Source organism: Vanacampus margaritifer, chromosome 14 (assembly GCF_051991255.1).
Source record: "Vanacampus margaritifer isolate UIUO_Vmar chromosome 14, RoL_Vmar_1.0, whole genome shotgun sequence".
NCBI classification, from domain to species: Eukaryota; Metazoa; Chordata; class Actinopteri; order Syngnathiformes; family Syngnathidae; genus Vanacampus; species Vanacampus margaritifer.
In genome coordinates, this window is record NC_135445.1 from 4953060 (window position 1) to 4979279 (window position 26220).

Below are 26220 nucleotides of genomic sequence, written 5' to 3' on the forward strand. Positions count from 1 at the left end.
TTAGTAGGTGAACATTGAGGTGCAAAACTGTGTTTAATGCGTCAAATTTGGTCTTTTTTTTTCCTCACCTGCTCTTCAAACTCGAAGACGCTTTCGCACTTCTTTTTTTTTGACGTTGAAGTAAAGGACGACTGAGGAAACACATTTTGTTTTTTCGTCACACTTTTTCATGTTTTTTTTCTATGCTATTAAGGGTTAAAAAAAATTGTGCACTTTTTTGTCCTATAAGTAGGAAAGTATAAATATATTACCTATGCATATATAGCCTACATTTATGTTTTTTTTTGTGTCTTTTTTTTCATGACATCCTTTAGCAAGCCATCATAGACATGCCAAAGTGAGATACACAATTAAAGAAATATTGTAGTTGTATTTATTATCTAGATAAGTGAGAAAAAGACAAATTGTTGCTTTTGTGCTTTTTAAGTTCAGCAGTCAAATGTGTGGGGGGTGCGTAAGTATGAAATGATGCAAAATTCTCATTTCAAACCTCAATTCCGTAATAATGATTGCGCTCAAACGGCATGAAGTAAAATTGAGCTTCAGTTGTTTTTCGGTTCTATTAATATAGTACATATGCATATATAGCCTGCAATATACATATGTATACATTAGTATATTGTCTATATGCATTTGTATATACTGTTAAATATAAGTTCAATACCACTTTTTTTCAGACTGATACCAGTATGAATACTCAACTATTGAGTAGTCACCGATATTAATACCAAAATACTGATAACACCATACCTGAAATCCCCCCTGAAAAAAAACAAGTGACAAATAATTCTAAACAAATCCAATGTAGCATTTTTCCTTAAAATGACAAGAAATTTATGGAAAATTTCAACCCTTAAAATTTCTAGTTCCGTATCTTACTTCTCAAATGACAAATTTGTTTGATAAAAACAACACACGGCCGTCCTTATAAATCCTCGCAGACATGACACGAATCCACTTTTTTTTCCCTTATGAATTCCTTCTGATCGATCGTCTTCCTTATGCAGCCTGCATAGCCGCGCAAAGGGCCTGTGACCTGTGACCTCTCCAGTGACTTCAGCCTTGTTCTGCTGGAGTAAGACGAGCGTGATAAGCTATCTGTGCCTCCATGGCAACAACACGAACGGAGAGGTATACACACACGCGCGCATGTACACGCACACACATGTGTGTGTGTGTGTGTGTATTTATTGATGTACAAGAGGTCCACTTTTCCTAGCCTAGCGGTTCGGTCGGACTGGGCGGGCCTTTTGGTGGTCGGGCCGGGCGAGCCGGGGGCTGACATGTTCCTGCAAACAATCACATCACACACACGGGGACCCACATTCCAACTTCCTGATCAAGCCAACACCATTACACGCGCACACACACACACACAAAGCACAGTTGCCATCCCCCACGCTAGCCTAAATGCAAAACACCAGCAGTGATCGGGCTTATATCATTATTGTGTAAATAACTAAAAAATATATATAATAATTCCCTGCAAATTTATGAAAATTTCCGACACATGGATATCAAGCTCATCTGGACACTTAGAAATTAATCAACTCATGATATGATCCATGTCTTGTAATCTGCTGCCCTCTAGTGTTGCTTTTGTGTAATGGCTTATCCATATTGTAGCTGAAACGAATGACAGGCACAGTTTACAAAACAGTGTAAATTCATTGTTAACTCAAAACTACATTCATTAATAGATAAACACCAGGCAACAAAAGTGGACAACTTAAGGGAAAATGTCCAAATTGAGCACAGTTAGCCATTTTCCCTCTTCGGTATTAAAAGAACTCTCTTAAGATCTGGATATGGATGCGTAAGTACCGATACCGTGTACTGTATCGATATCAGGCCGATATCATACCTTATTTCGAGGTATCGGTACTCGTGACATTGCCCTCTTGTGGCCATTTTACGATCAGGAAATAGAAAATGCTATATGTGGATCGATTTTTTTTTACTTTTATGTATCAAAAGTACTAGTAGTCGTCATAAATAAAATAAGCAATTTTTAGAGCAATTGGACAGCACGCCTGATGGTTGGTTATCACTGATAGCGATTATTGAAACAAAATATGAAAAGTGTGGCAGTCATGGCGTGTAAAATTCGAGCTAACGACCATGGGAAGCGTGCGGTGTGGTCTCCCTCTTAATAGCCACAGACCTGCGTGGGGAAGGCGGGGAGCGTAAGGGGGGGGGGGGCCCGGGCGGGGGCCTGGGGGCCATCATGTCTCACCTCCGTGGGGTCACGGCACCTCAAACCCCTCGACATGTTCAAATGCGCAAATTACGACTCTTGTCAAATCCAGAAATTATAAATGGGTCCGTTTCCAAGACTCCCTGCTCGGTCCAGGTAAGGTATGAAAACAACTACAACGTTGAAATATGGAATTACGGTGAAGCCTTGTTTATCGCGGGAAATTTTCCAGATCCACCCATAATATAGAAACCAGAAAAACTTTTTTTTTTAAAGTATTTCTTCACACCTCTTCTCACGTTAGCTTGTACAGTTCTACAAAAAAAAAAAAAAAAAGAAGCTAAGTGTGCTTGCTTCAAGCTGTTTGTCATTCCCAGTTGAATTTTATTGTAAAACTAGCATGTGAAATGAGAGGATAAACATCCAATATTTGTAAGTTTGACCAATCCATATCATTTTGTCTACTGAATGTCCTTTAGCTTACTGCTAACATGACATTTGAAATACCACTGATGAGCTAACTGAAATTAGCATAGATATAGATAGGCTAAATAAGTTAAAGTTAATCAATTATCATGACAATGCGAGGAGATGAATCAACCCCCCCCCCCCCCCAAATAAAAATAAAAAAATACAAATCTGGACATAATTCCTCTAATCAACATGACATTTGATTAATTATTCAACAACTTTTAAATTACCTCCAATTTCAGATTGAGTCCAAAATTGGCCTTCTTCTAAAGAGGCCTACCTGAAGGGACCATACCAAGTGTGTAATTGATGAAGGGGTGTGTGTGTGTGTGTGTGTGTGTTTGGACAAAATGGCCTTCTCTTTTGCTTTTGCATTTTCAATTGGTCCAAACATCAATTTCAATTTATTTTCATGTAAATATTGACGTGGATTGTTGGATTCAACGTCGTCCGAGGTGTACTTCTGGAATCGGTAAAGTGTTTTTTTTTACCTGCAGTGGGAGGGGCTAATTTAAACAGCCACATGACGTTTCATCTGTAAAAATGATGTTCACCTGTGTGGATGTAACCCTGAAAAACAAGATTTTTTTTTTTTTAATGCAGATGCATTATGTGGAATCAATCTTTTATTTATATTTGAGTGGAAATATGAAAACCTCAAACCAAGGACGAACCCGTTCTTGACCACCAAGACAGCAGGTAGGAATGTTGACTAGTTCCTTTACCAAAGAAGTCGAGCAATGGCCTCTTAAAACTTCTTGTCTGCAATGCTTGTTGATCTAAAATGTTTTGTTTTTTTAACTATATCTTTGCCGAAGTTTGAGTCGAGGCCTACTTTTTGGGGCTAGCATGCTACTCTTCTTTATTTTTTATATTTTTATTCTTCAAAGATCAAGTCTAATATATTACTATTTGTCCAAACGCAAAATTCGGATTAATTTTGCGTTTGGAGTTAAGCAGGAAAATCCACCCATTTTTTATCCATCTCAATGGGCGGCGGCCATTGTGCCACACGCTGGCGATGAAAATGACATCACAGTCGCTCAGGTAATGACCAATTACAGCTCAGCTCACCCAAACCCAGAAAACAGCTGCGTCGTGATTTGCCGTTAGCTGATCCCTGAGCAACTGTGATGTCATTTTCAAATTTCAGTTGACAGTAAGTGTCAAAATGGCCGCCCCCATAGATGGATAAAAATGGGTAGATTTGAAATGGTTGATTTTTATGCTAGTTTTTTTCCTTCCCAGTGAAAGCACTATCAAGGTAGGTAAAACAGGGAAACTATTTTGTGTTTTGTCAGAATTGACAAAAAAAAAAACATCTACGTTTGCCCTATTGCTGTTTTCCTTGAGTTATGTTGTTGATTGACTTCACACGTGATGTAATTGCATTTAGCCTCAGTTTTCACATCCAAATTGTCTCCCGGTATATTTTATGAAGACATGCTCGTTTTTTTGGGCACTAAAATGGACACGACTGCTCGGACATGTGTGCTTGTTTGTTGTATGTGACTTCCTGTTTGTCGGAAACGTGACTGATGTGGTTCCAGAATGTCGTCTTTGATTCATCACGCTACTATTCGGGGAGGGGGGGGTTCCATTAGAGGCCTCAGGCCGAGTATATGTAATTGTTGCTGCTATTAATAAGAAATGCTTTTGCATGCGGGCCGTTTGTGTGAGTGCGTGCGTGTGCGCGCACGTGTTTTTCTTCTTCGTTCCACTCGTAAGATCTGTACATATTGATGATGGAGTTGTGGAACCACAATGTACTTTGAGGGATAATAGTTGTGTAATGTGATCTTTGTGTGTGTGAGACTTGAGGTTTTTTTTGCCACATAATCTAGTCAAAAATGATTCTCAGTGCGGCACAGATACCACTAGTGGTACGCGGGCTCCCTCTAGTGGTGTGTGGTAGAATCACCGGCCCAGTTGCATTGAACTTTCAAAATATTGTTTTTAGCAATCGAAGTGGCATTTCGGTACCGTATTTGTCCTCGTTGTCATTTGTGTTTCTTTCCTGCGTATTTTCAAGTGTGGCATTTGCGCCATAGCAGCCGGTTAGCGTGCGTCTGTCAGAGGTTTGAGGCGAGTGCTCATCTCTAATGTGCCGGTGGCGGTTGTGTATGAAGTGAGGCTGATGTTGCCGACCATTAGGCTCTTGAAAGGAGCTCTGGCTGTCTTCTCCTGCTCCACACAGCTCATTTCCACTTCCAGGGCTGAGGCGGACGATAAACGACGAAGGGCTGGGGTGGGTTTGTCTGCGGCCGCCGTTTAAGCCCCAATGAGTGAAATGCACGTAAAGCGCATATTGCGAGCATGTGCACAAAGCGACGTGATGATGCCACACATGTTGTTTTCCTTTACGTGGCCTTCTGCTTTCAGCCAGGTGCAGATGTGGAATCGTGTTGTGATGATGATGGTGAATGTATGCTTTGTTATTCATTGAGCTTCAATATGGTTCAGAAATGAGCACGATTTTAGTCCATTTGTTCAAATATATATTTACTTACATTTATGTTTCCAGAATTATTATTTACACATTTTCACATATAAGCTATATGTATTTTTTTATATGCAAGTAGCTAAACTGACGTGTTGAATCTGCTGTTCGCATTCACTTACATTTACCTAAAGTTTGCTAGCTCCTTATTGGTTAGTGTTGGTCAGCTGATAAGTTGTCAGGAAGTGTGACGAGTAAACAGCGTTGTTCCAGAATGTCCATCTCCATCCTGCTTTCTCATCTTATATAGCGTTCCATTAACCACCACCGAACTCTCACGCTGAATTAGCATGGAGCTAGCTGGCTAGCTAATTCTTTCACTGGAGTCTTGATTTGTATATAATACCATTTAGGATGTATTTTTCTTCTTGATTAAATGTTCAAGGGCAGCACAAAACTGCTGAACAAGAAACCAACATTAAACGCAACAACTCATCCATTTTCTGAACTGCTTATTGTGCATTTTTACCCCTCACAATTATTGAGGGACTACGTTTGTCCTGCATATCATTCCAAATCCGCAGGAAAATTACTAGGCCTACTCATGCTGTTGTCTTGGGCGGTATAAGCGCAGCTAGGACGTGTGCCACCTAGTGGTGAATGGGGAAATTTACAAAAATATATATATATTGTATTTTTCCTTTTTAATGGGATATTTCCCCCCTCCATTTTTTTTAAATCATACCGTACTTCAAGTATGTCACCTTCTGAAGTGCCTGGAGAGCTGAAGCTCCGGAAATAACCACATGGTCCACACACCTTCAAGACACACATTCAACACGCAGTACTACAGTAGTTTTACTAAGTTTTTTTTTTTTTTTTGCTATTTAATGGCATTTCAAGACATTTAGTCCAAAATTGTAGTGGCGGTTTGTAGACACTAGAGTGTGCTGCCGGTCCATTAAAAATTGATTGCCAACTGTTGCATTTTGCGTTGTTTGTACTTGTACTTGTACCTTTTTGAACAATAATAATAATAAAAAATAAAGAGGAGGGGAAAAAAAGGTATTTTGATAAGGTACAGGGAGGAGGAGCTTGATTAATCACCAGGTAAATCACCAGGGTTTACAACTAGTAAATTGTATCAAGGCCATTTTCTCACTATTCCAACAACAAATTCACGCCAAGGGTGCTTCCAAAATTCAACATTTTCCTATTAAAAATTCCCCATTCATTCCACATAGACATTTTAAATTCAAAAAGTTCAGGACAAAAATGACCATTCACACAAAAATTCCAAATTTTCACCATTAAAATACACACAATTAGAAAAAATTAAATACAATATTATTATTATTTTTTCTCTTCAAACTGTTCCAATTTATAAACTGTTCATCTATCCCTACCATATAAAAAATTCAAAATAAAAGCCACCATTTTTTTTCTTCTCCTTGAATGTCAACATTTTTTGTACCAATTCAAACCTCTCGAACTTACTGTTTGGCTGATTGATTCTGACCTTTTTTTTTTTACATTTCAAAATAAACACAATATTTAAAAAAGTGCCTTTTTGACCAATTCAAACCATTCAAGCTATAAACAGTTTAATTTTTTAGGATGATGGAGGATGATGGGGGTTTTGCAGAAAACTGCCGCATGCTGTTCAAATACCAGGAATGGAAGATTGTTGTCACATGTAGCCTACTTAACAGCCAGAAATTGCTGCAGTTCCTTCGATGTAGCCGTCAGCCTCCCTGACCAGTTTTCTGCTCACCATTTTGTCCATTTTGAAGGGATGTCGATTCCTCCAAAACCTCACTCTTGTGCCATATTTTCTCTTTCTACTTGATGATGACCGTCTGTTGCGCCAACTTAAACATCGGAACTTTATTTACAGCCATTTCACTAGATCTAAGAGGGTGCGCACACTTTTGCAACCACAAGTTGTACATATTTTAGCTCCCATTAATGGTAGAAAATGTTTTAAAATGATTATTTGTCTCTATTTTTGGGGGGGTGGGGCCATGCCATAGCCTCAGCTAGCTTCAAGCATAGCAGGACGAAAGAAAATACAGCAGATTACGATCAGTGTTTTTATTCACGGATAATTTCATCTGTCCAACCGTGCTAAACTCAACTGAACCGTGTGACTTGGCAACGTTTATTGTCGACAAGTGCAGAGCTTTAATGCGCATTTAATACAGCATCCGCTAAAGTGATGGAAATGCAAGTGTTTTTTTTTTAAACAAATCTGCCATCAGTATCACTTACACTCTTTTCATAATGACTTGCAGTGAGATTATACCAACAGCACTTGCACTCATGTAAGATAATAATGATGATAACAATAATCTCTGTCATGGGACAATACATAGACTCATGGCCAGTAAGCTTTGTCTTTTCTGGCTGCAGATTAAAGGGCGCCACCACTCATGGACTTTACATTCAGCACCTCCGGCTCTCCCTCTGCGTTTGCCATCTGTGCACTTTAAACCTTCACAAATGTTTCAAACACTCTCTCGCTGACTTCTCACCAGACATGAGGACGGTGATGGATCTGATGTGTGGGATCGCATGCAGCGATGTGTGGCATGGTGTTTATCCACCGCAAATCGTAAAATTAATCTGTATTGTGGCATACTGTAGAATTTATTGTTTTGTGCTACAATATTGTGAGGATAGCAACCAAGCCGTGCTTCAAATTGAGAATATCCGCAAGAAACCAATGGAGGTGCCACAGGTTTCCATCCAATTGTTTAGAATTTTTTAAGCGAATTTAACAAAAATGCGCAAAACAGACATACGACTTATGCCCGTTTACATCTGTATAATGCAAATATTTAGAGGGAACTCTGCCGCTGTAGGTGGCGGTATACACCATAGAGATGTGATCCACCAGTAATTTAATAGAAGAAGAAGAAGACCAGGAAGTTACTGCGCCGTGCGATGACGTCATATAAATTAGCTTTTGTAATTCTTGATAAACCGTAGCGTTTCTTTGCTTTTTCCCATCTAAAATAGCATTAATATTCGCTTCTTTAATTAATTCTAAAAAGATTTGTGTTTCAGCGTCTCCTCAAACATACTTTACTTTATCGTCTGACATCGCGTTGGGACTACAAACGTATGTGTGACGTAATATCCGGTCGAAACGTGTGGCGTGTATCCGCTCTCGCCGGTGGTTACTCGCAAAACCTGTTTCCATAGGCAACATTCGCATTTTCCTTTTTTCAATACGCTTCAAAATCCACCCCCTCCAAGTGTAATATTTTTTTGTTGTTGTGTATTTTGGGCCCTTTTTGAATTTCTAGTGTTTCCATTCAGTTCTATTTTCGCAATTCTTGAAAATTCGAGCAAAAATGCGTTGATGGAAACCCAAGCAAAGCACTTTTTTCCTATTAGACTAAATGAAATTCTTACAGTTGGGTCAAAAGTAATCCATTTATGGGTCAAAAATGGACCGATCCTTTTTATGGGTCAATTTGACCCAAATTTTTGGGTTGTTTTGTACAGAATGACCCTTTTTTTTTAACACCAAGTAAGAGATCTGACCAATGTTTATGAGTTCTTTTATACTAAAAGACGCATTTCTTGACTCAAAGGTTGGGCCAAAATAGACCCAAATAGAGAATCGATCCATTTTTGACCCAACTGTTTTTTAGAGTGAATCATATACCACACTTGGCCATGCTATTCCATATCATGACATTATGATGTGAATTATCATACCAGATTACCTATATTGGTAATATAGGTAAATAATATAGGTATAAACTCCAATTGCATTGTACTTTTGTACACTGCACTATATAACATTTGTTGGACGTGATTTGCAGTTCCCGTTTGCCTGTGCACTGCAATAACAATAAGCTCCACCAGATGGCGCCGCTGACCCGTCACTTGTTTGAACGCCAAGCGTGCACAACCTGTTGTTCCAGCTCGATTGGCTTGAGTACTCTTTAATGGAAACACACGTTTTGTACAAAAATGACGTAAAAGTGTAGAGTTGTTAATTTCAAAAAACGGCATCAACTTATGCGGGTTTTTTTTTATGTTCCATAGTTATCAAATCAACTGTACTGCACCAGACTGAGACCTGCATGTCCCTATTGTTTTCGTCACCTCATTTCAACTATGAAAAGTTTGGCGGACGTGTACAAATGTCTTCTTTTTTTTCCTGACAATGACAATAGACTAAATTAAATTAATCTTGTCTTTATTTAAAAAAAAAATATATATATATATATATATATATATCCTGCATTATTCTTTCCTAGTAAATGACTAAATAAATAAATATTGTTTCTAAGTGACTTCTGCACAGGCCTGCTCGATTTTGCTATTCTTTCAAAAAAAAAAAAATAGGTCGTTTGAAGTCAAAATATTAGGAACAGCTCTCAGTGTGACTGCAATCATGAATGTTGTTGTTTGATGTTGGTTTGGTCGATCCTCAATAATCCTGGAGCTGTAGCTTCAGGTCTACAAAATAAATGGAGACCGGCTGCCAATAAATCAAACATGATTAAAAAAATATTCTTAGCTTCAGGCCAATTAAAAGCTAAAATATGATTGTGGCGCATCACGTAAATCTGACATCCATGCATGATTTATTTTTTAATAAAATGTGAGTTGTCACAGGAATAATTTACTTTTCTTTTTTTGAACCAAATGCTATTATATTTGAGAATACGAGGTGTGTCAGAACATTTCCAGAACTGTTTTAACAAACTCCGAGTTTTTCTCGTGGATGTGGGCCAGATGGTCAACCAATGTCTATAAAGACATCCTGCATTATTATTATTATTTGCTTTGTTCAGTGCGTGAGAAGAAGCACTGTGTGTGTCACTAAGATGGCGCCTGCTCACAACGCCTTGAGCATCTGACAGTTCCCGGCCGAGAAGAGCGTTACTTTTTTTTCTTTTCCCCCTTCATATGATTTACAGGGACATTCGAAGCACCCTTTTTCTTTTTTATTTATTTTTTTGGGGGGTCTTTTGTGACACCAGTTCTGGAACTTTTATGACACATATACTGCATAGTCCTTTTTTTTTTTATGACTAGAAAAAAATATTATTTTATTAAGGTCCGCCTCGGGGACGCCGCCGCGCAGCCTGTCTTGCAATAAAGTGCAGATATGCGCGCGAGAGGGGCGCCAGGTGAGCAATAACCTCAACCCTAAAGTCCGGGCGGGCCTCAGTTGAGACAGAGCGCGACGTGTTTGCGTCCGTCCCCCACCGCCAGCCTCGCTGCACATTAACCAGACGACATACAAATAAAGATAGACGCCTGATAAACTCTTGACTCCGAGCTGGAGCCATTAAAAGGAGAGGAGAGGACAGTTTTTTTTTTTTGTCCTTTTTCAAAGTCACACTCGAAAGTCCAATTACCTTCATGACTTTCTTTTTTTTTTTTTTTTTTTTTTAAAGATGTTTGTTTGCTTATCATGACACTTTTTTTTTTGTTAGAACTAAACCTCAAATTAGGCTAGCATAAAATTTAAATATCTCATTTGCTTTTAAATGGCCACGTGCCAGAAATAAATTGAATTTGTATTCCCCCCCCCCCCCCCCAAAAAAAAAGTATCTGCCGAAGCAATTATGAGCGTTATTGTAGCAATTATAAGATTAAGAAGCGTTTATTGGCATTGTAACATGAAATTCAGTGAAGTGAAATGAATTGAAGGGAAGTCCATGTTGTGTCAAGTGTTCACCAAACTTAACTAACACATCCAAGTGATCAATTCACTTTTCAGTCTGCATGCGTGCGTGGTGCAAAATGACACGGCTTAAAAAAATCAAATAAAAATGAAAACTCCGAACATTTCAATATTTTATTGAAACTTTCAAGAACACGATGTCGATGTTGTAAACTAGACAAAAAAATCCGATCGGCTACATAAGCCAATTTAAGAAACACAAACAAACAAACCAACAAAAAAAGAGAACGAAACCTTCATATACTGTATACTTTTTTTTTCTTAGATTATACGGCACTTTTAACGACCAGGTTTACAAATTTCCATAAAAGGAAAAAAAAAAAAAATCCACTTTTTTTTTGTAAAACTCGTTTTGCGTTTCTAAAAAAAAAAAAAAAAAGTTTTTTTTTTTTAATATTAAAAATAGGAGGTGTTTCAAGCAATTGGTGCGGTGCGTTCGCATGTCGCCTTTTTCATTCATTCAAAAGAATTAACACACGCACGCACGCACGCACGCACGCACGCACGCACGGACGCACAACAAGTGAAAAATACAATGGCACATGAGTGTGAGTAGGTGGATATTAAGGGAGGAATAAAATCCATTTTTTTGAAGATTTTGACAAGGAGGAGGGGCGTCATAAATGGAGATGGCAACAAAAGGATAATAGCCACAAATTATCATTACACAGATATATCCACAATAAATTAACAACAGATCCCTAGGACAAACTACTTTTTATTTACACGCAACAATATGAAATAATTATACATAAATATTTTATATACTCATATGTACATGTAGACTCAATACTACTGTTCATGTTGGTTTTCTTTTTTTTTTTTTTTTTTTTTTTTAATATTTAACTTTTTTCCTGCTTCCCTTTGCCTGTTGAACTTTACTCTCGGGCCTTTTTTGTCGACCCATAAGCCGTTTTTGGATTATATATATAAAAAATAAAACTAAAGAAAAAAATCCAATTAAGAGATATATTTTTAAAATGTATTTTCCTCCTCTAGTTTTTCAAGAACATTCACGATTGGAGGATGAGGAAGGAGGACATGCAACTTTTTTGTTTGTTTGTTTGTTTGTTTTTTTGGGCCAAATTGAAATTGTACAAGAAAATACAGCAGTCTCTTCAAGGTAGGTTACGTTCACTGGTAGTGGAAAAAAAAAAGAAAAAAAAGGTGTAAATTCAGAGTGCATATTGGGAAGAAGTAAAAGTCAAAGAAATAATGATAACGATAAAAACGGAACATTTCGTCGTATGCAGTTTGGAGACAGCAGCAACTTCAATTCGTTAAGTCTCACCCATGTGACCACTTTTCAGTTTCAATACTTGTACGGTATTCCCCAAAAACATAATGACATGGTAAGTGTTGTTTTTTTAATTTAAAAAAAGAAGAAGAAGAAAACAATACATATCAGATGTGTATTCAACCAAAGTGCATTTCAGAAACGAAAATATGTTTCTCTTGAAAACAAAACAAAAAAAAAACCTGCTATGAACAAAAGTCCTCCTGTTGTCGTTCAAGATTTTTGGGAAAATGGCAAATCAAAAGAGTGTGTGGGTGAAAAGGGAGGGGGGGGGGGGGGTGGATTAAGGGGACCCTCCTCAGGGCGACCCGCTTCTCGACCTGTCCTGGTTCGAGTCCAGCCCGCTGACGAGGCGCTGGATGCTCTGCAGCTCGTTGGCGCCTTCCTTGTCGGCGCACAATTTGGGCGTCACCGAGCGGCTCGTCACCTCCGACGTGGACGAGTCGAGCTGGGCCGACGCCGGGCTGGCCGGAACCAGCACGTCCCCCTTCAGCTCGGCCCCCAGCGGCGCCAGGGCGGCGGCGGCGGCCGCGGCCGTGCTGAGCAGCGTGCTGTCCGGTACCGTCATGGCGAGCGAGTAGGGGTTGTACCTGAGTCGGGGGCGCACCGCGTTCAGGAAGGGGTGCCGGTGCACCGACGGCGAGGCCGAGGCGGAGGCGGCGGCCGCGGAGGAGGCGGCGGCGGCGGCCGCCATGTACGTGTACGGGTAGGGGAACAGGCTTCCGAACGGGGACATGGCCAGACCCTGCAAACCAGCAAAAAAAAAAAAAAAAAATTCATTTTCTATGACTTAAGCCGTTTATAGTTGAGTAAAATGAACTTTTTTTTGTTGATTTGCAATGGCTATTGTGCTAATTAATATTTTTCTAAAAGCTCTCGTGCATGGCACCGGAAAGAATAATCCAAGAAAAAAATTTAAAAGTTTAAACTATATTTATATATATAAAATCTTCTATTATTATTATTATTATTATTATTTTTTTAATTTGAGGTAGCCTACATTTCGTGATGAAGTGTGCACGGGAAAAATACACTTGTTTATTTATTTAGCTTTTTATACAGTAAATTGTATGTACTGTTCAGTCAGATTTAACTTTGAAGTAAATTTGGGGGTTGGTTGTTTAAACTTTTTTTTTTTCCAATTCCACTAACATAACGTTTTAATTAATTTATTGTGCATTTCATACAGTAAATTTAAAGTATAGTTCATTTATATCATAGCGCAACTTGTAGCTCTATAGGGAAAACTTTTTTCTTTTTTTTTTAAATCCAGTGCAGTGCTATTTTTGCTTTAACTTTTCATGTGTGTTTATTAAAATAGGTTTTGCTGTCTTGAAAATTAAGTACAAGTTAGAATAGCTCTGTTACATATTACTGACCTTGACAAATGTGCCAAACGTACTTTTTTAAAAAAAATTTTTTTTTTAAGTTGAAGCCAATGTAACATGCTTCATTCAATTATTATTTTGTCTACCACCAGAGGGCGCCCACATACAACTAGTGGTTCTACACTTGGACAATCACTGCACCTTCACTCTATAGTGACTTTGCCATCTTGCTGACTGTGTGTGTAGTGAGTACAGGTTATCCCATGTGCCCTCCATGTATCCCACAATGCATATTGAAAAACTGTCAACAATGATGGCCACTATAATCTTCTATATGAAAATCCCTAACCCTATAGTCTTATCCCATGGTTTCACAATCTGAGAATTTCCCAATGCTTTTTCTGCAAATAATATATTTTTTTAAAATTTCAGGATAATCTCTAAAATAACTTTCTTGTTAAAAAAAAAAAATACAATGATCAAGGTTTGTGATTAAATGGGATTTCCAATGTCAAAATTCCACAACAAGATTTCCAACTGGAATGTGGGGAAAACTTAACAAAATGTATACTTTATACAAAACACACACACAAAAATAAAATATTGACATGATTATGTCACAACTAAAAGTGATGAATGGGAAAAAAAAATTACGAGGAATTTTTAGAACACAGCGGAGATGCTGCAGGTGTTTTAAAGACATTTACATTAGTTAGAAAAGTTGATCTATTTATTAGTACATTTATTATTTTAGTGTGAGTTTGACTTTTATGGCATACAGATTTTTTTTTTATTTTTATTTTTATTTTTTTTTTACAGCTGCAGTTTTTCAAATTGTGGCCGCAAAATGGAAATCACAGTGTGCATGTTGACTGCAAATTCATAATTTCATTTCTGGACAGTTGCTGAAGCATATTACAATCTCCAGCAACATTTGCTGAGCCAGATGTTCATGAGAATGACATTAAACCCCCAAATGAGTATTTGATGTGCACACGTTAGGCCTAATTTGGGGGCCACAAATGAGCATTTTGTGGCTACGAATGACTATTTCATAGCCACAATTTAAATCCCTACCATGTCATGGCTTGGGGGTTCCGTAAGTAGAGATACAGAATACCTCCGCCAAGGAAAATCAGCAGCAATTGATACACACTTAGTTACTCACTATATGCCTCTAGTTTATCAATAAGAATAATGCATTGATTTCAAAATAAAGGGAAATGTCAGAACTCCCTAATCTTTGTTTTAAAAGTTTCACACCTGCACCAAAATTTCAAATTGAAAATACCTTTCAACATAGTTTTAAGAAAATTCGATAAAAAAAACATATAGCAGAGCACTTTTGGGGCTAATATCAAGGCTCAACGGTTTTTTTTTCTGGAAATTGGATTAAAATGATATATCAGATCAGTATTTTTGTTGCCAGCAATGGCACAAAGTTTTGTGGAAATTGGATAATTGTGTGAAGGCTGAAAATCTATTTCTGGAGAAGTTGTGTGTGAATGCTGAAATACCAAATGAAAAATATATGGATATATTAAATGATATCAAATAATGTTAAATGGCATGGAATGATATTGAATAATATGGCAATATGTGGACTGATTTTGATTGATATGGAGTCTTATTAAATGATATAGAAAGATGTGGCCAGATATTGATGATAGATGTTTAATTTGTTAGCGGGAAATGTCAACTTGTTGCTGTGTGGGAATTTTGGCATGTTGGGAATCGTTCCCAGGGTGAATTGAATGAGCTGAAGATTGTGAAATTGGATTGGGAACAATGTGAATCTGTTGTGTTGAATGTGCCATTGGGAATTAATGGCATCTTTTTTGTTTTTGTTTTGTGGGAAAACACAATTTTTGTAATAAGCAGAATGACATGGTGATCGTCGTTTGAGAAATGTGGAAGTAGAAGCATGTAATAATAAAAAAAAAAAAGTGAGGAGGGTGAAATATATTTTAATGGTGCAGATTAGAATAACTGGATATCGGCAATTTCTGGAGAAATTGCCGATATCCAGTTGCTGAATTAATAGAATGATGTTGAATGATAAGTAATCAGAATGAATGGGGAATTTTGGGCATGTTGAAAATGATTATAAGGTAAATTAAATGTGCTGCATGTTTTGAATTTCAAATGATAATCTGTTTTGTTGGATGCATTATTAGAAATGGGATTTTTTTTTTTGTGGGAGAATTTTAAAGGTGAAAATGTTAAATTTTTGGTCTTTGGGATTTTTTGTTAGAAAATTGTTCCCAAGGCGACTAGAATAATCTGAATGTTTTGAATTTTAAATGAGAACGATGTGAATCTGTTAAATTGAGTGTCCCATTGGGAATGAATGGGGAAATTTTGGTCATAAATGTAGAATTTTGGGGAAACGGTGAATTTTTGGAATGAGAAAAATAATAGCCTGCGAGGCATGAATTTTTGGAATGTATTAAAATTGGAATGATGTGAATTGGATAAATTATGTAGAAATAGATGCACGTCAAAAATAATGAGCAGAAGTAAGATACTGCATATGAATGTCATGTGTGAATGCCGTAAGCATTCACAAAACAGATATGAGAACAAAGTTATCTGTTCTATCCTTATCTGATGGCGCCAAGGCCGAACTGTTCATATTAAGTAGACAAGCTGGGGGGGGGAAAGTTCCTCGAAATGTAGAAGGAAATTAAAGAACAATTCCAACGTCTCATATTAACCAACAACAAACTTCCGCCTTCTCTACAACTCTAATGGCGTCCACATTCTTACAATCTATTTCCTTCTTCTCACCCACATTTGTGATTAACGTCAAACAAAAACATTTCGTCTCGCCGCGTTGACAAAAGTCGACAACACAAATCCTGGATCTCACACCTTTGTTGTCGGTGTTTTCTTTGGCCTGCGACACTGCGAGCCCCGCCCTCCGCCAAGTGCGGTGCTAATCTACTAAGTAGTTTCAGTTAGCACATAGAAGAAGCCATTATACTGTGTTTGGCAACATGTCAATATCATTTCACAGTTGCCCAAAACGCATTCCCTCCCTGTCCAACTACATCTTCGTGACTTGTATGTGAGACACTTCCTACTTGAGCGTTCCCTTATTATTGACAAAGGATGTCAGATTGCTTTTTTTTGTTGTTGCTGGGTTTGTCTGAGAACGGCAATTATTGGGATTATTATTATTATTATTATATATTTTTTTGACCCATTTAAGCGAATGGCCTCCAGGTGGCGCCACAAAATCGCAAAGAAAAATAATCGCAAAGAAAAAAAATCGCAATTACAGTAGATGGGGAGCGAGCTAGCCTGCGAATAGCAAATTCAATAAAAAAAAAATTAAATATTTTTTTGTCTTATTAGTTATGTTAGTATATTTCAATTATATAATACTGTAAAAAAAATAACATTGCATATTCTTGAATAAAAAACACTGATAAATCATCAATTACCACTTTTTGCAAAAAAAAAAAAAAAGGGTTTTCACTCCGACCCCCATAAAAACAGCAACTATTTTTGCTTTTCAATAAAAAAAAAAAAAAAAACATTTTTATTTATTTATTTTTTTTTTACAGTGTAGTAGCAATAAGATTATGTCGATGGCGGATGATGCAATTTGTGTTTTTGGTATAATCGTCATTTTGACTTCAAATGAAAAATGTTAGCCGTCTCTGGCGCCATCTTGTTTCTCTAGTTTAATATTCGTGAAACCACCGCGCCTGAGGATAAACAATCAATGGCACGCACACACCTGCAGCCCCACACTGACCTGTTACACTGAAAAACAAATCCTTTGGCGTTACTTAATGCGAACGGCTGCATGTGGTAAACTGACGTAGCTTTCCGCTTAAACCCCCCCCAAAACAAAAAAAAAGAGAAAATTATTACCAAGTTAATCATGTGCATGTGAAAAAAGTGCTTTTTTTTCAGCATTATACTCCAGAAAAGCATCTTATTCATAACATAGTGTCGCAAATGTCATCGGTTTGAAGTTTTGTTTCGTGCGCTAGCGAATGTGCAACAAATGGTTACTAGCCACATTAGCACATTAGCTTCTGTCTGATTGGTTGGTGTCTTTTTGACATTTTGCACACACACATTCTTTTAAGTCGGCATTATGCTTATCTGTAAATAACCAAAAATGATGATAATATAGCAAATAATAAAAGTTGAACCAATGACGGATTATATACATACATAACCTATGTATGTATATAAAATCGTATCTGCGCCGATTTACATATTTTCCACATCCAGAGCAGTCCTCGTACCCGCAACCCGAGCAGCTTTCCATCCTGAGCGGCCAATTCGTGGAAATTGCAGTTTGCAAATGTATAATCCCACTCTCATAATCCGTAAATTGCAGATGTGTGTGTTTGCTTCTTTTATTGTTTCCGACTCGCATAATCCTTAAATTGCACATGTCCGCCGTTTGTACCGTTGCAACCGGTTGCCAATGTTTCTCCGTCGGCATCAAAAGCTCGCCGCCAGCCAGCAAAAGCGTAAGCAATACCGTCAATACGGCGAGCGTCGAATGTAAATCGCAATTGTTTTTTTATCAAATGTTAGCCGTTGAAAACACTCCGCTATGATTGCGTTAGTCTTTTTTTGGAGGCCAAGGGGGTCAAAATTGGATGAGTGGAATCAACTGTGGGGGGAGGGGGGGGGGTGCCAACCATCGAGGGGTTATCAGGGGCGCGGTAACAGCCTCGGCCCCGGGGGCCATGGCAGCCTGTCGTACGCCGCCGCTGCACGAGCGTGTGCGCTGCCTTCTGGAGAGTCACACATTTTTATCGGCACATATTAACACACCCAGAGGTGAACATGACCCCCCCCCCCACACACACACACTTACCCCCCCCCCCCCTGCACCAGCAGCACTGCATGTAAACAGCTTTGCCTAAGTTGAAGAATTTCTAATGCGTATTAAAATTCCTCACGTCTGCACTCGAGCGCAGACGCCTCGACGACGTGTCGGACGATAAACCGGCAAACTGACACGTTACCCGTTGCTGCTAATATTTTTTGCTCAATTTATAAGCTACAGGAGGCAACGGTTCAGGGACCCAGCCCTGCGCCATAAATAAATGTTTTGTTGGGTGAACACCTGTCTGACATTCCAGTTGAGCGTTAGCATCGTTAGGACATACTGTATTTTCATGATATGGATTAGCTGTTGGTTGTATGTGACTAGCACACATTAGCTTCTATTAGCATTTTTAACCATAAAGACAATTTTCCCCCCCACCACATCTCTTGTATCGAATCATGTGCATAGTCATTTTTGCTTCATTCTTTGAATTGGATCACAATACATTATGTTGCCTGTGAGTGTCTTCTAAATTGCAGCATGTTTATGTTATGCAGGTGTAACTGTAGGATAAAGATTTAGAATATCGCTGGTGTCGGGCCTGAACCTCTTACGTCACAATTTGTTCAGTTGAATCTTTCTACAAATCGACACTATTGATCAGTCCGCGTGGGTGTTTAGTGTTGAAAATGGCTGTTACCAATATGGCGGTTTTTTTGGGTCTCCTGAAAAGTGATGATTTTTGGAGGTATAAAAGATCCACCGGTTCTATGATTTAACTTTATGATACATTAGAGGTTGACTTGTTGGAAAATGTTGATGCATCTCTTGTAAGTATTGGATCAGAATCCACACTCTAAAAACAGGTGGGTCAAAAGTAACCCAAATTGGGTCAAGAATGGACCAACCCAAAATTTAGAGGTACCCTTTGTTTTCTGGGTTATTTGAACTTTTTTGGGGTTAATTTAATAACTCAATTGAATTGGGTCAAAAATGAACCGACCAAGCTTTTTAGGTTATTTAACCCAAAATGTTGGATGCAATTAACACAGTCCACAAAGCAACCCAAAATTCTGGGGTTGTTTTCTGGGTTATTCACGCGACTCAACTTTTCGAGTTATTTAACCCCAAAAATGTAGTCAAATTAAATTAATAACCTATAAAGCAACCCAATGATATGGGTTGTTTTGTGGTGTATTCATTTGACCCAACATTTTGACTAAATTGGGTAACCCAGAAAGTGGGGTAGGTCCCCTTTTAACCCAATTTGGTTTATTTTTTTGACCCAATTGTTTTTAGAGTGCATTATGCTAGTGTTCTTATGAGTATTCTTTAGTGTCCACTATACGTACATGCATAATATGATTCATTAGCTTCATAAGGGCATTTTTAGTCATAGTATATTATTGTTGTACTGTTGCTATTAATTGTCATTTTTATTTCCGTGTATCTAGATATCTCATATAATCCTATATCTTTCATTCTGGACCATATAAGAGTCTTTTTTTTTTTCATCACAATACAATGTGTCATTTAATTTTCAGCAATTTCATTTTTTCATACTTCTCTTGTATTGGATCTCACGGTGTACCTAATATTGTGCCTATAAGCTTTTGCTTGTTTGATGTGCTTTGGTAATTACACCTCTTTTGGTATTGCAGCAATTGTGCAGGTGTGCCCAATAAAGTGGCCCGTTCTCCTCAGAACATTTATGCTGACATGAAAACATCAATAAAAGTGTGCTCACATGCTAGTCGGGGACTGCAAGTTTTTTTTGTTTTTTTTTGTTACCTGCGAGGCCAGGACGTGTTGCTGCAGATGGAAGGGCAGGCCCGGAGCCCCCGCCAGGCTCTGAGGGGAGGACGCCATGCTGCTGGTGTCCATGGTGCTCACCCCTCCCGTGGACACGGCGGCCAGTAGAGGCCCCATGCCCGCGGCCATGTTTGAGAAGGCGCCGCCCATGTTGAACTGACCCGGGTGCAGGAGGAACGGGTGCGCACCCCCCAAGTGGTTGAAAAACTGCTGTCCTGTCAGGCCGCCGGCAAATCCGAAGTTGGTCATGTGGCCGTGATGGCCCATGTGCGCGCCCTCCGTCTGCACAGTCAACGGCGCGAAGGCGTCCTTGCCCGGCGGCCGGCACTCGTCCTCCTTGGCCGGGTCCAGACTCGGGCTCTTCACGTCCTCCCCGGAGCGGGTGGTGCTGGAGATGACGGTGATGGGGCTGTGGCGAGAGTCCGCACGGCCTCGCTCGGTCCTCGGGCTGCCGCCGCCGCCGCCGCCGCCGTCGCGGGTTCGGCCGGGGGGGTCGCCCCTAACGCCGACGCCGCCTCCCCCGAACAGGTGGCCCTTGGGCGGGCTCGCGTCGTGCTCTTTGCCGTCCTCGGTGGTGGTCGAGATCTTGCTGGAGTCTGGGCCGTCTTTGACGTGGCCATCTTTGCTCTCGTCGTCGCTGTCTTCGTCGCTGTCACAAAAGTCTGCAGCCACCACACCCCCCACCACAATTTTTTTTTAATAAATAAACACACTACAAGCTCCAATATTTCTGATCAGCTGGCCTAAAACATCAGCGATTTATAAACACCTGTTGTGTAACCGCTTTGATCTAAAACTGTAAATATTCAACATTTAACGTATTTTTTGTTGCATCATTATGGATTTGTTCATTTGATTTAATTCCCAGTTGTGTGTATTAATTTTTATATTAATAATTTCGTTTGAAGTTACACTTAATTTGCAAACGGTTTATTTTGACATTTTGCATTTTTTTTTAAACCAATCATTTGAATACAGGTGCCATTTTCAATAACAAATGCAACATATGTGTTTTATTTCGTTACTTTTACACTTCCTATATAATATTTAATGTGCACTTTCGCTCAAAATGTTGCGTCAATCCATCGCACTTAGTTCTTGTCCTGTAATGTTTATGATTTTTTGTTGTTGTTTTCATTATGTCCACTGTAAGGGATAAATCGACACTGAATGATCAATCATTTTTTATTAGCAGAAATTTGGTCCCATGCAAGCGTGAGTCTTGTCTGCTAAATAAAAAAATGTTAATTATTAGTTTCATGATGTCATCAAAAATTGTTGGGCGGATTTATTACACCCAACCATTTATGTTTTTTTTTGGGGGGGGGTCTGTGCAAACTTTTTAGTGTTTTACATTCCAATGCTTCAAATATTTTGGCAGCGTGGTTGAAAATAGATTCGCCTGTCAAGATGACAGTTCAAACGTAAATTCATATAGCAGAAAATATATTCGATACGAAGTGCCCAGGTGTCCTGAGAGCGAAAAAAATAAGTTTTTTTTTTAATTAGGCCTATCAATATCTGATATGATCAGTTGTTTTTCGTATTGGATCTAATGATGATAATGTGGTCACCTGCCACAAAAAATAAATAAAGCAGAAAATGGGCAGAAATACGTTAATACATAGTATGAGGTGCAAGTAGTTAATGTTGCAACCTAGTCACTATTTTTTTGCTTGTTTACATATTTAGAACATGTTTCCTGCACCATTTGGAATTTTTAATGGTACATTTTTAAGAGTCAGAGTGAATGTAATTTTTTTAGTGGTGGTAATGACTTAATGACGTCATAATCTCCCACGTAAAATGTATATGCATTAGTTTGCCTGTAAAAAATTTTTTTTTTTAATATATAAATATTTTTTTACGTTTGGCACACTCAGAAGACCCCAGTCTGAAAACCCAACAATCTCGTCACTTGGATCGCACCCATGCGGCCGAGCGAGCAGGTACCTTTCAGGTGCGGGGGCCCCACGGTGGACACGGCAGGGGAGGAGGCCTGCCCAAAGCACTTGAAGGGGGCCTGCTCCCCGGAGGAGTCGTCCGAAGCTCCGTTCTCCTTCTTCTGCTGCTCCTCGTACGAGCGGATGGATTGCAGGGCCAACTGTTTCCTGCGCACGACACATTTGCCTTCATATTTAAGAGAAAAAAAACAAAAAAAAAAACATGGCTGGCTCATGCGTTACCATGGCGACCAACGCCACACATCCATTTCTGCTCATATTTGCGCAATAAATCCCTCGCTTGTGAGTGTGCTGGTAGTAAAAGCCAGCTAATTAATGAAACGTGCTCCATATAGCAGCGACTTTTTTTTTTTTTTTTTTTTACAGCGTGCAGTGCCAGCCTGGTTTATAAAAGAGCGCAACATCCCCCCGAGGGTCAATTTTGACGCTTTGACGCGTTTGAATCCAGCTAACGCGATTATTATTTTTGCTTGTTGTTGTTGTTTTTGCTGCAGTGGCACTTACTTACCTCTTTTCTCGCCGGCCGTTTCCAGTGTCACGAAAGCCTTTGGCGAAAGGGTTGTGGTCGATTTTAAGCTGAGTTATCTGCAAAAAAAAAATAAATAAAAAAAGTTGTAAGTCAGTTTTATGGACAACTAAACGCGCGACGTTGCACTTTTTTTTTTTTAAAGTCATAAAATAAAAACAGGCAAGTACAAAAGCGAGTTCTGTGTGTATACCATGTGACCATTTTTTCACTATACATTTTTTTTAAATATATATTTTTTATGTACACACACACACACTCAGCGTATAGTGTGACACGAAAAGCCTTTTCTTTTTCTCCATTCATGCGCAGAGCGTTGCCCTTCTTTTTTTTCCTCCCATTTCTCAACCTCCCCCAACCTTTTTTTTTTTGTGTGCATGCAAAGACGGACAGGGAGAGAGAGAGAGAGTGTGTGTATGTGTGTGTGTGTGTGTGTGTGTGTGTGTGTGTGTGTGTGTGTGCCACTACCAAATCCCTTCCACGTGATTTAAATTTTAAAAAAGCATGCTAACCTGCATGTGCAACATTCCTTCCCCTACAGCAGCTCTTTCATTTTTGATGACAACAAAACGAAAGCACTCGAATGAATGGAGCATGCAACAAGCAAGGCGAGGGGGGGGCGAATGGGGGGGGGGGATTTGATCTTATTATTATTATTTAATTTAAATCCTTCCCCTTTCGCTTCCGATGTGTTTACCTTGTCGTTCTGATAAGCAGTCACCGCGATGAAGTCCGTCTCGGGGAACACGTACGTCCTGAAGGTGCTGTAAGGCAACTTGAGGATGTCGTTGGCCCTCACGATGTGAAAGCGAGGCTGATATTTATGCATGGAATTGAGAATTGTCTGTAAAAAAACAAAAACAAATCACACAAAAACGGACAGCTCGGAATATGTCCGCAATCGTATTCGTATAATCCTGTGGAAGGAAATGTTGTTTATATATGCAGATAAATGGCATTTATTTAAAAACTGTAAGCAAATATAACGTAGCATCGTGTTAGCAAAATCAGTTAGCCACAATATTAGAAACTGCGCGGTTCAATTAATGTCACACCGCAAACATTATGAGTCCTCTCATGTGAAAAGTGTTCCACACAGTAACAATTTTGTAGCTCTTTTTCAATTTAATTACGACATGCAAAGCCACGTGAACAGATTGTGCTACAGCTGGTGTACTTAATAATATGACTGCTTCGATTGCTCTTAATTAAATAACGCGCAAACATATATATTTTCAGCTGCTATATGCTTCTAATATTGTGGCCCACGATCATATATATATTTTTTTTTGTTCATGCAAGAAATCGACTTCAAATATCTGATCATGATTGTGCAGAATAAATAAAGGTAGGAAAATAGTAAAATGGACATACATTAGTAGAACTTACAAATCCATGCTTGTCAGAGATGTTGTTGGTGAGCTTGAGCTTGTGGAAGTTGACCACTTTGGACATCCACTGCTCGCCTGTGGCGGGGCTATCCGGGTGGATGTACATCCGCTTGGGCATCTCCGGGTCGGCCTTGCCCGCCACCATCCAGCGCGAATTGTGGAACTTGTACCTGCAGTCGTCCGCCGCCACGATGTCCATCAGGAGGATGTACTTGGCCTTCTTGTCCAGGCCGGTGCACCTCACTTTGAAGGGGGGGAACATCCGCCTAGACGCCAAAAACACACTTAGTTTTAGTTGTTGTTGTTTTTTGTTTTTTTACGGGGGGGGGGGGGGGGTTATTTCATGTTGAAAAAGAATGTGGCAAAATTTAAGATGGACGAGTTAATGCATAGTCGACATGTAAATACATCTTGCGCGTATAAACAAGAGCAGAATGCACACACACACACACACGCGCGCGCACGCACACACACACACACTGAGTGCGATCTGTTAGTGTAAAGTTTTAGCGAAATGAATGATGGGATTACAAGGAGAAAACGTGCGTGTGTGTAAGTGTGTGTACCCAAAGCTTTACTGGGGGCTTAATTACGGCAAGACAAATACCCCCCCCCCCACCCCCACCCCACCCTCCCAATTTTTAATGATTGAACACATTGAAGCTCACTTATTTGTATTAATTGAATGAACTGCACTTCAAGTGTAATGTTCAAAATTTTACATTTACTTTTGCAGTTATATTATGGATTTATTTGAAACTCTTAAAAACAATTGGGTAATATATATTTTTTTAACCCAATTTAAGTTATAAATAAATAAATAAATAGGACCGACAGCTATCTGGGTCAATTTTACTCATCTATTTTTGTCTTGCATAAAAAAAGTAACACAAACACACACACACACACACAAATATATATATATATATATATACACCTCAAACATCCCCACCCCAGAAAATAATTGTTGTATACAAAAAAAATCTAAATTGGGTCAAATTGCCGCAAGTAGTGATGCCCCACCCCCCCCACCTCCATAATTGAGGTTATTTTTTACCCAAAAAAATTTGGTGTGTGTCTTAAAACTAAACAAAACAAAAACAATGGATCAAAATGACCCAAGTGCTGATCAGTGTCTTTTTGACCTCTTGGGTTGTATTTTACTTCTGTTTTATTTTTTATTTTTTTCTGCACAAAGTAGCCCAATTCTTGGTCTGTTTTGTGTGAAGAAAAAAAAGTTGATTCAAATCGACTGAAGTGTAGTGGTTTGTCCTTTTTCGACACATGGTTGGGTTATTTTTGACACATTATTTATTTATTTTTTTTGCACAAAACAACCTTTTTTTTTTGGTTGATTTGTGACACGAAAAAAAAATCAAAATAAAGTTGAGTCAAATCGACCCAAATAGTGATCGGTTCCTTTGACCCATAATTGGGTTATTTTTGACCCAACTTTTTATTTTTTAATTTTTTAGAGTAGCTCTATTCAACTGTGTCTAAAGCGAGCGAACCAGACTCCATGCACTTGGGAAAACCCGATTCTACAGCTTTTCGATCCTAACGTCTACGTTGTCATTTTCAAATCAGCAGCAGCAGCATCAGAGCGAGCTTCACCTTCCGGATTTGGTGATCACCATCTCGGTGCCCCTCTTGTGGAAGAGCTCCCACAGCTCCTTGGCTTCCAGGTGCACTTTGGGGTCGTCCTCCACCTCCTCCTCGGGCTCCAGGCTCTTGAGCGGCCGAAGGTGCGCGGCGGCAGCGGCAGCCGCGGCGGCCTGGTGGCCCAGCGACGAGAAGTGCAGCCCGGAGTCGGCCGCCCCCCCCATCAGCTGATCCATGATCGGCTTGCCCAGGGCGCCCGGCAGCGACAGCGAGCCGCTGGGGGGCAGCGCCAGAGCCGGGAAAAAGGGCGGCTGGTGTCCCAGCATGGCGCTCATGGCAAATTCCGGACCCCGGTGAGGTATAAACGGATGATATGCCATACTCGAGCCCTGCACGACTGGATCTCTCATCAGGAAGTTCATCCAAGTGCTTTGCAAGCAGTGCGGACGTGGGCTTGGAGTGTTTGGGACGCGAAATCAAAAACGACAAAGAGGAGAAGGAGGGGTGGCGAAGGTTCAAGACGAACAAGTCCTCCTTCAAACTTCAAGCATCCGCCGAGTGTCCGCTGTTATTTTTTTTTCGGGGGAGGGAGTTGAAAAATCAAAAGGCGAAGATGTTCCCCATGAAGAAAAGAGCGGCTGCACTTGAGAGTTTGCCGCACACGAAACA

The 26220-nt window shown here is 39.4% G+C and overlaps 2 protein-coding genes across 3 annotated transcripts in view; one reads left to right on the forward strand and one right to left on the reverse strand.

The window, feature by feature from the left end:
• Positions 1-3254: 3254 nt before the first annotated feature.
• Positions 3255-26220, forward strand: part of LOC144063798 (uncharacterized) — a 264774-nt gene continuing 241808 nt past the window's right edge. Inside the window, exon 1 of the mRNA XM_077585647.1 lies at positions 3255-3367. The gene's annotated coding sequence lies outside the window, so the exon portion shown is untranslated. The remainder of the gene's footprint in view (positions 3368-26220) is intronic.
• tbx3a (T-box transcription factor 3a) lies at positions 10925-26005 on the reverse strand. 2 transcript variants are annotated; one of them, XM_077585645.1, is made up of 7 exons: positions 25564-26005; positions 23948-24215; positions 23256-23402; positions 22541-22617; positions 22022-22179; positions 20048-20730; positions 10925-12866 (listed from the first exon to the last, which is right to left on the reverse strand). In XM_077585645.1, exons 1-7 carry the CDS (start codon positions 25971-25973, stop codon positions 12420-12422), a joined length of 2190 nt encoding a protein of 729 aa, XP_077441771.1. In that variant the 5' UTR covers positions 25974-26005; the 3' UTR covers positions 10925-12419. The 2 variants fall into 2 exon arrangements, with proteins under 2 accessions (XP_077441771.1, XP_077441770.1); XM_077585644.1 differs by having other exon boundaries at positions 23933-24215.

Excerpts from the sequence above, each read along its gene's own strand:
- tbx3a (XM_077585644.1), bottom strand. The coding sequence starts at position 25,973 with ATGAACTTCCTGATGAGAGATCCAGTCGTGCAGGGCTCGAGTATGGCA. Across the intron at positions 24,216-25,563 it reads GTGATCACCAAATCCGGAAG|GCGGATGTTCCCCCCCTTCA; the intron begins GTGAAGCTCGCT and ends TTTGGCGTCTAG. Across the intron at positions 23,403-23,932 it reads GATTTGTAAGTTCTACTAAT|ACAATTCTCAATTCCATGCA; the intron begins GTATGTCCATTT and ends GTTTTTTTACAG.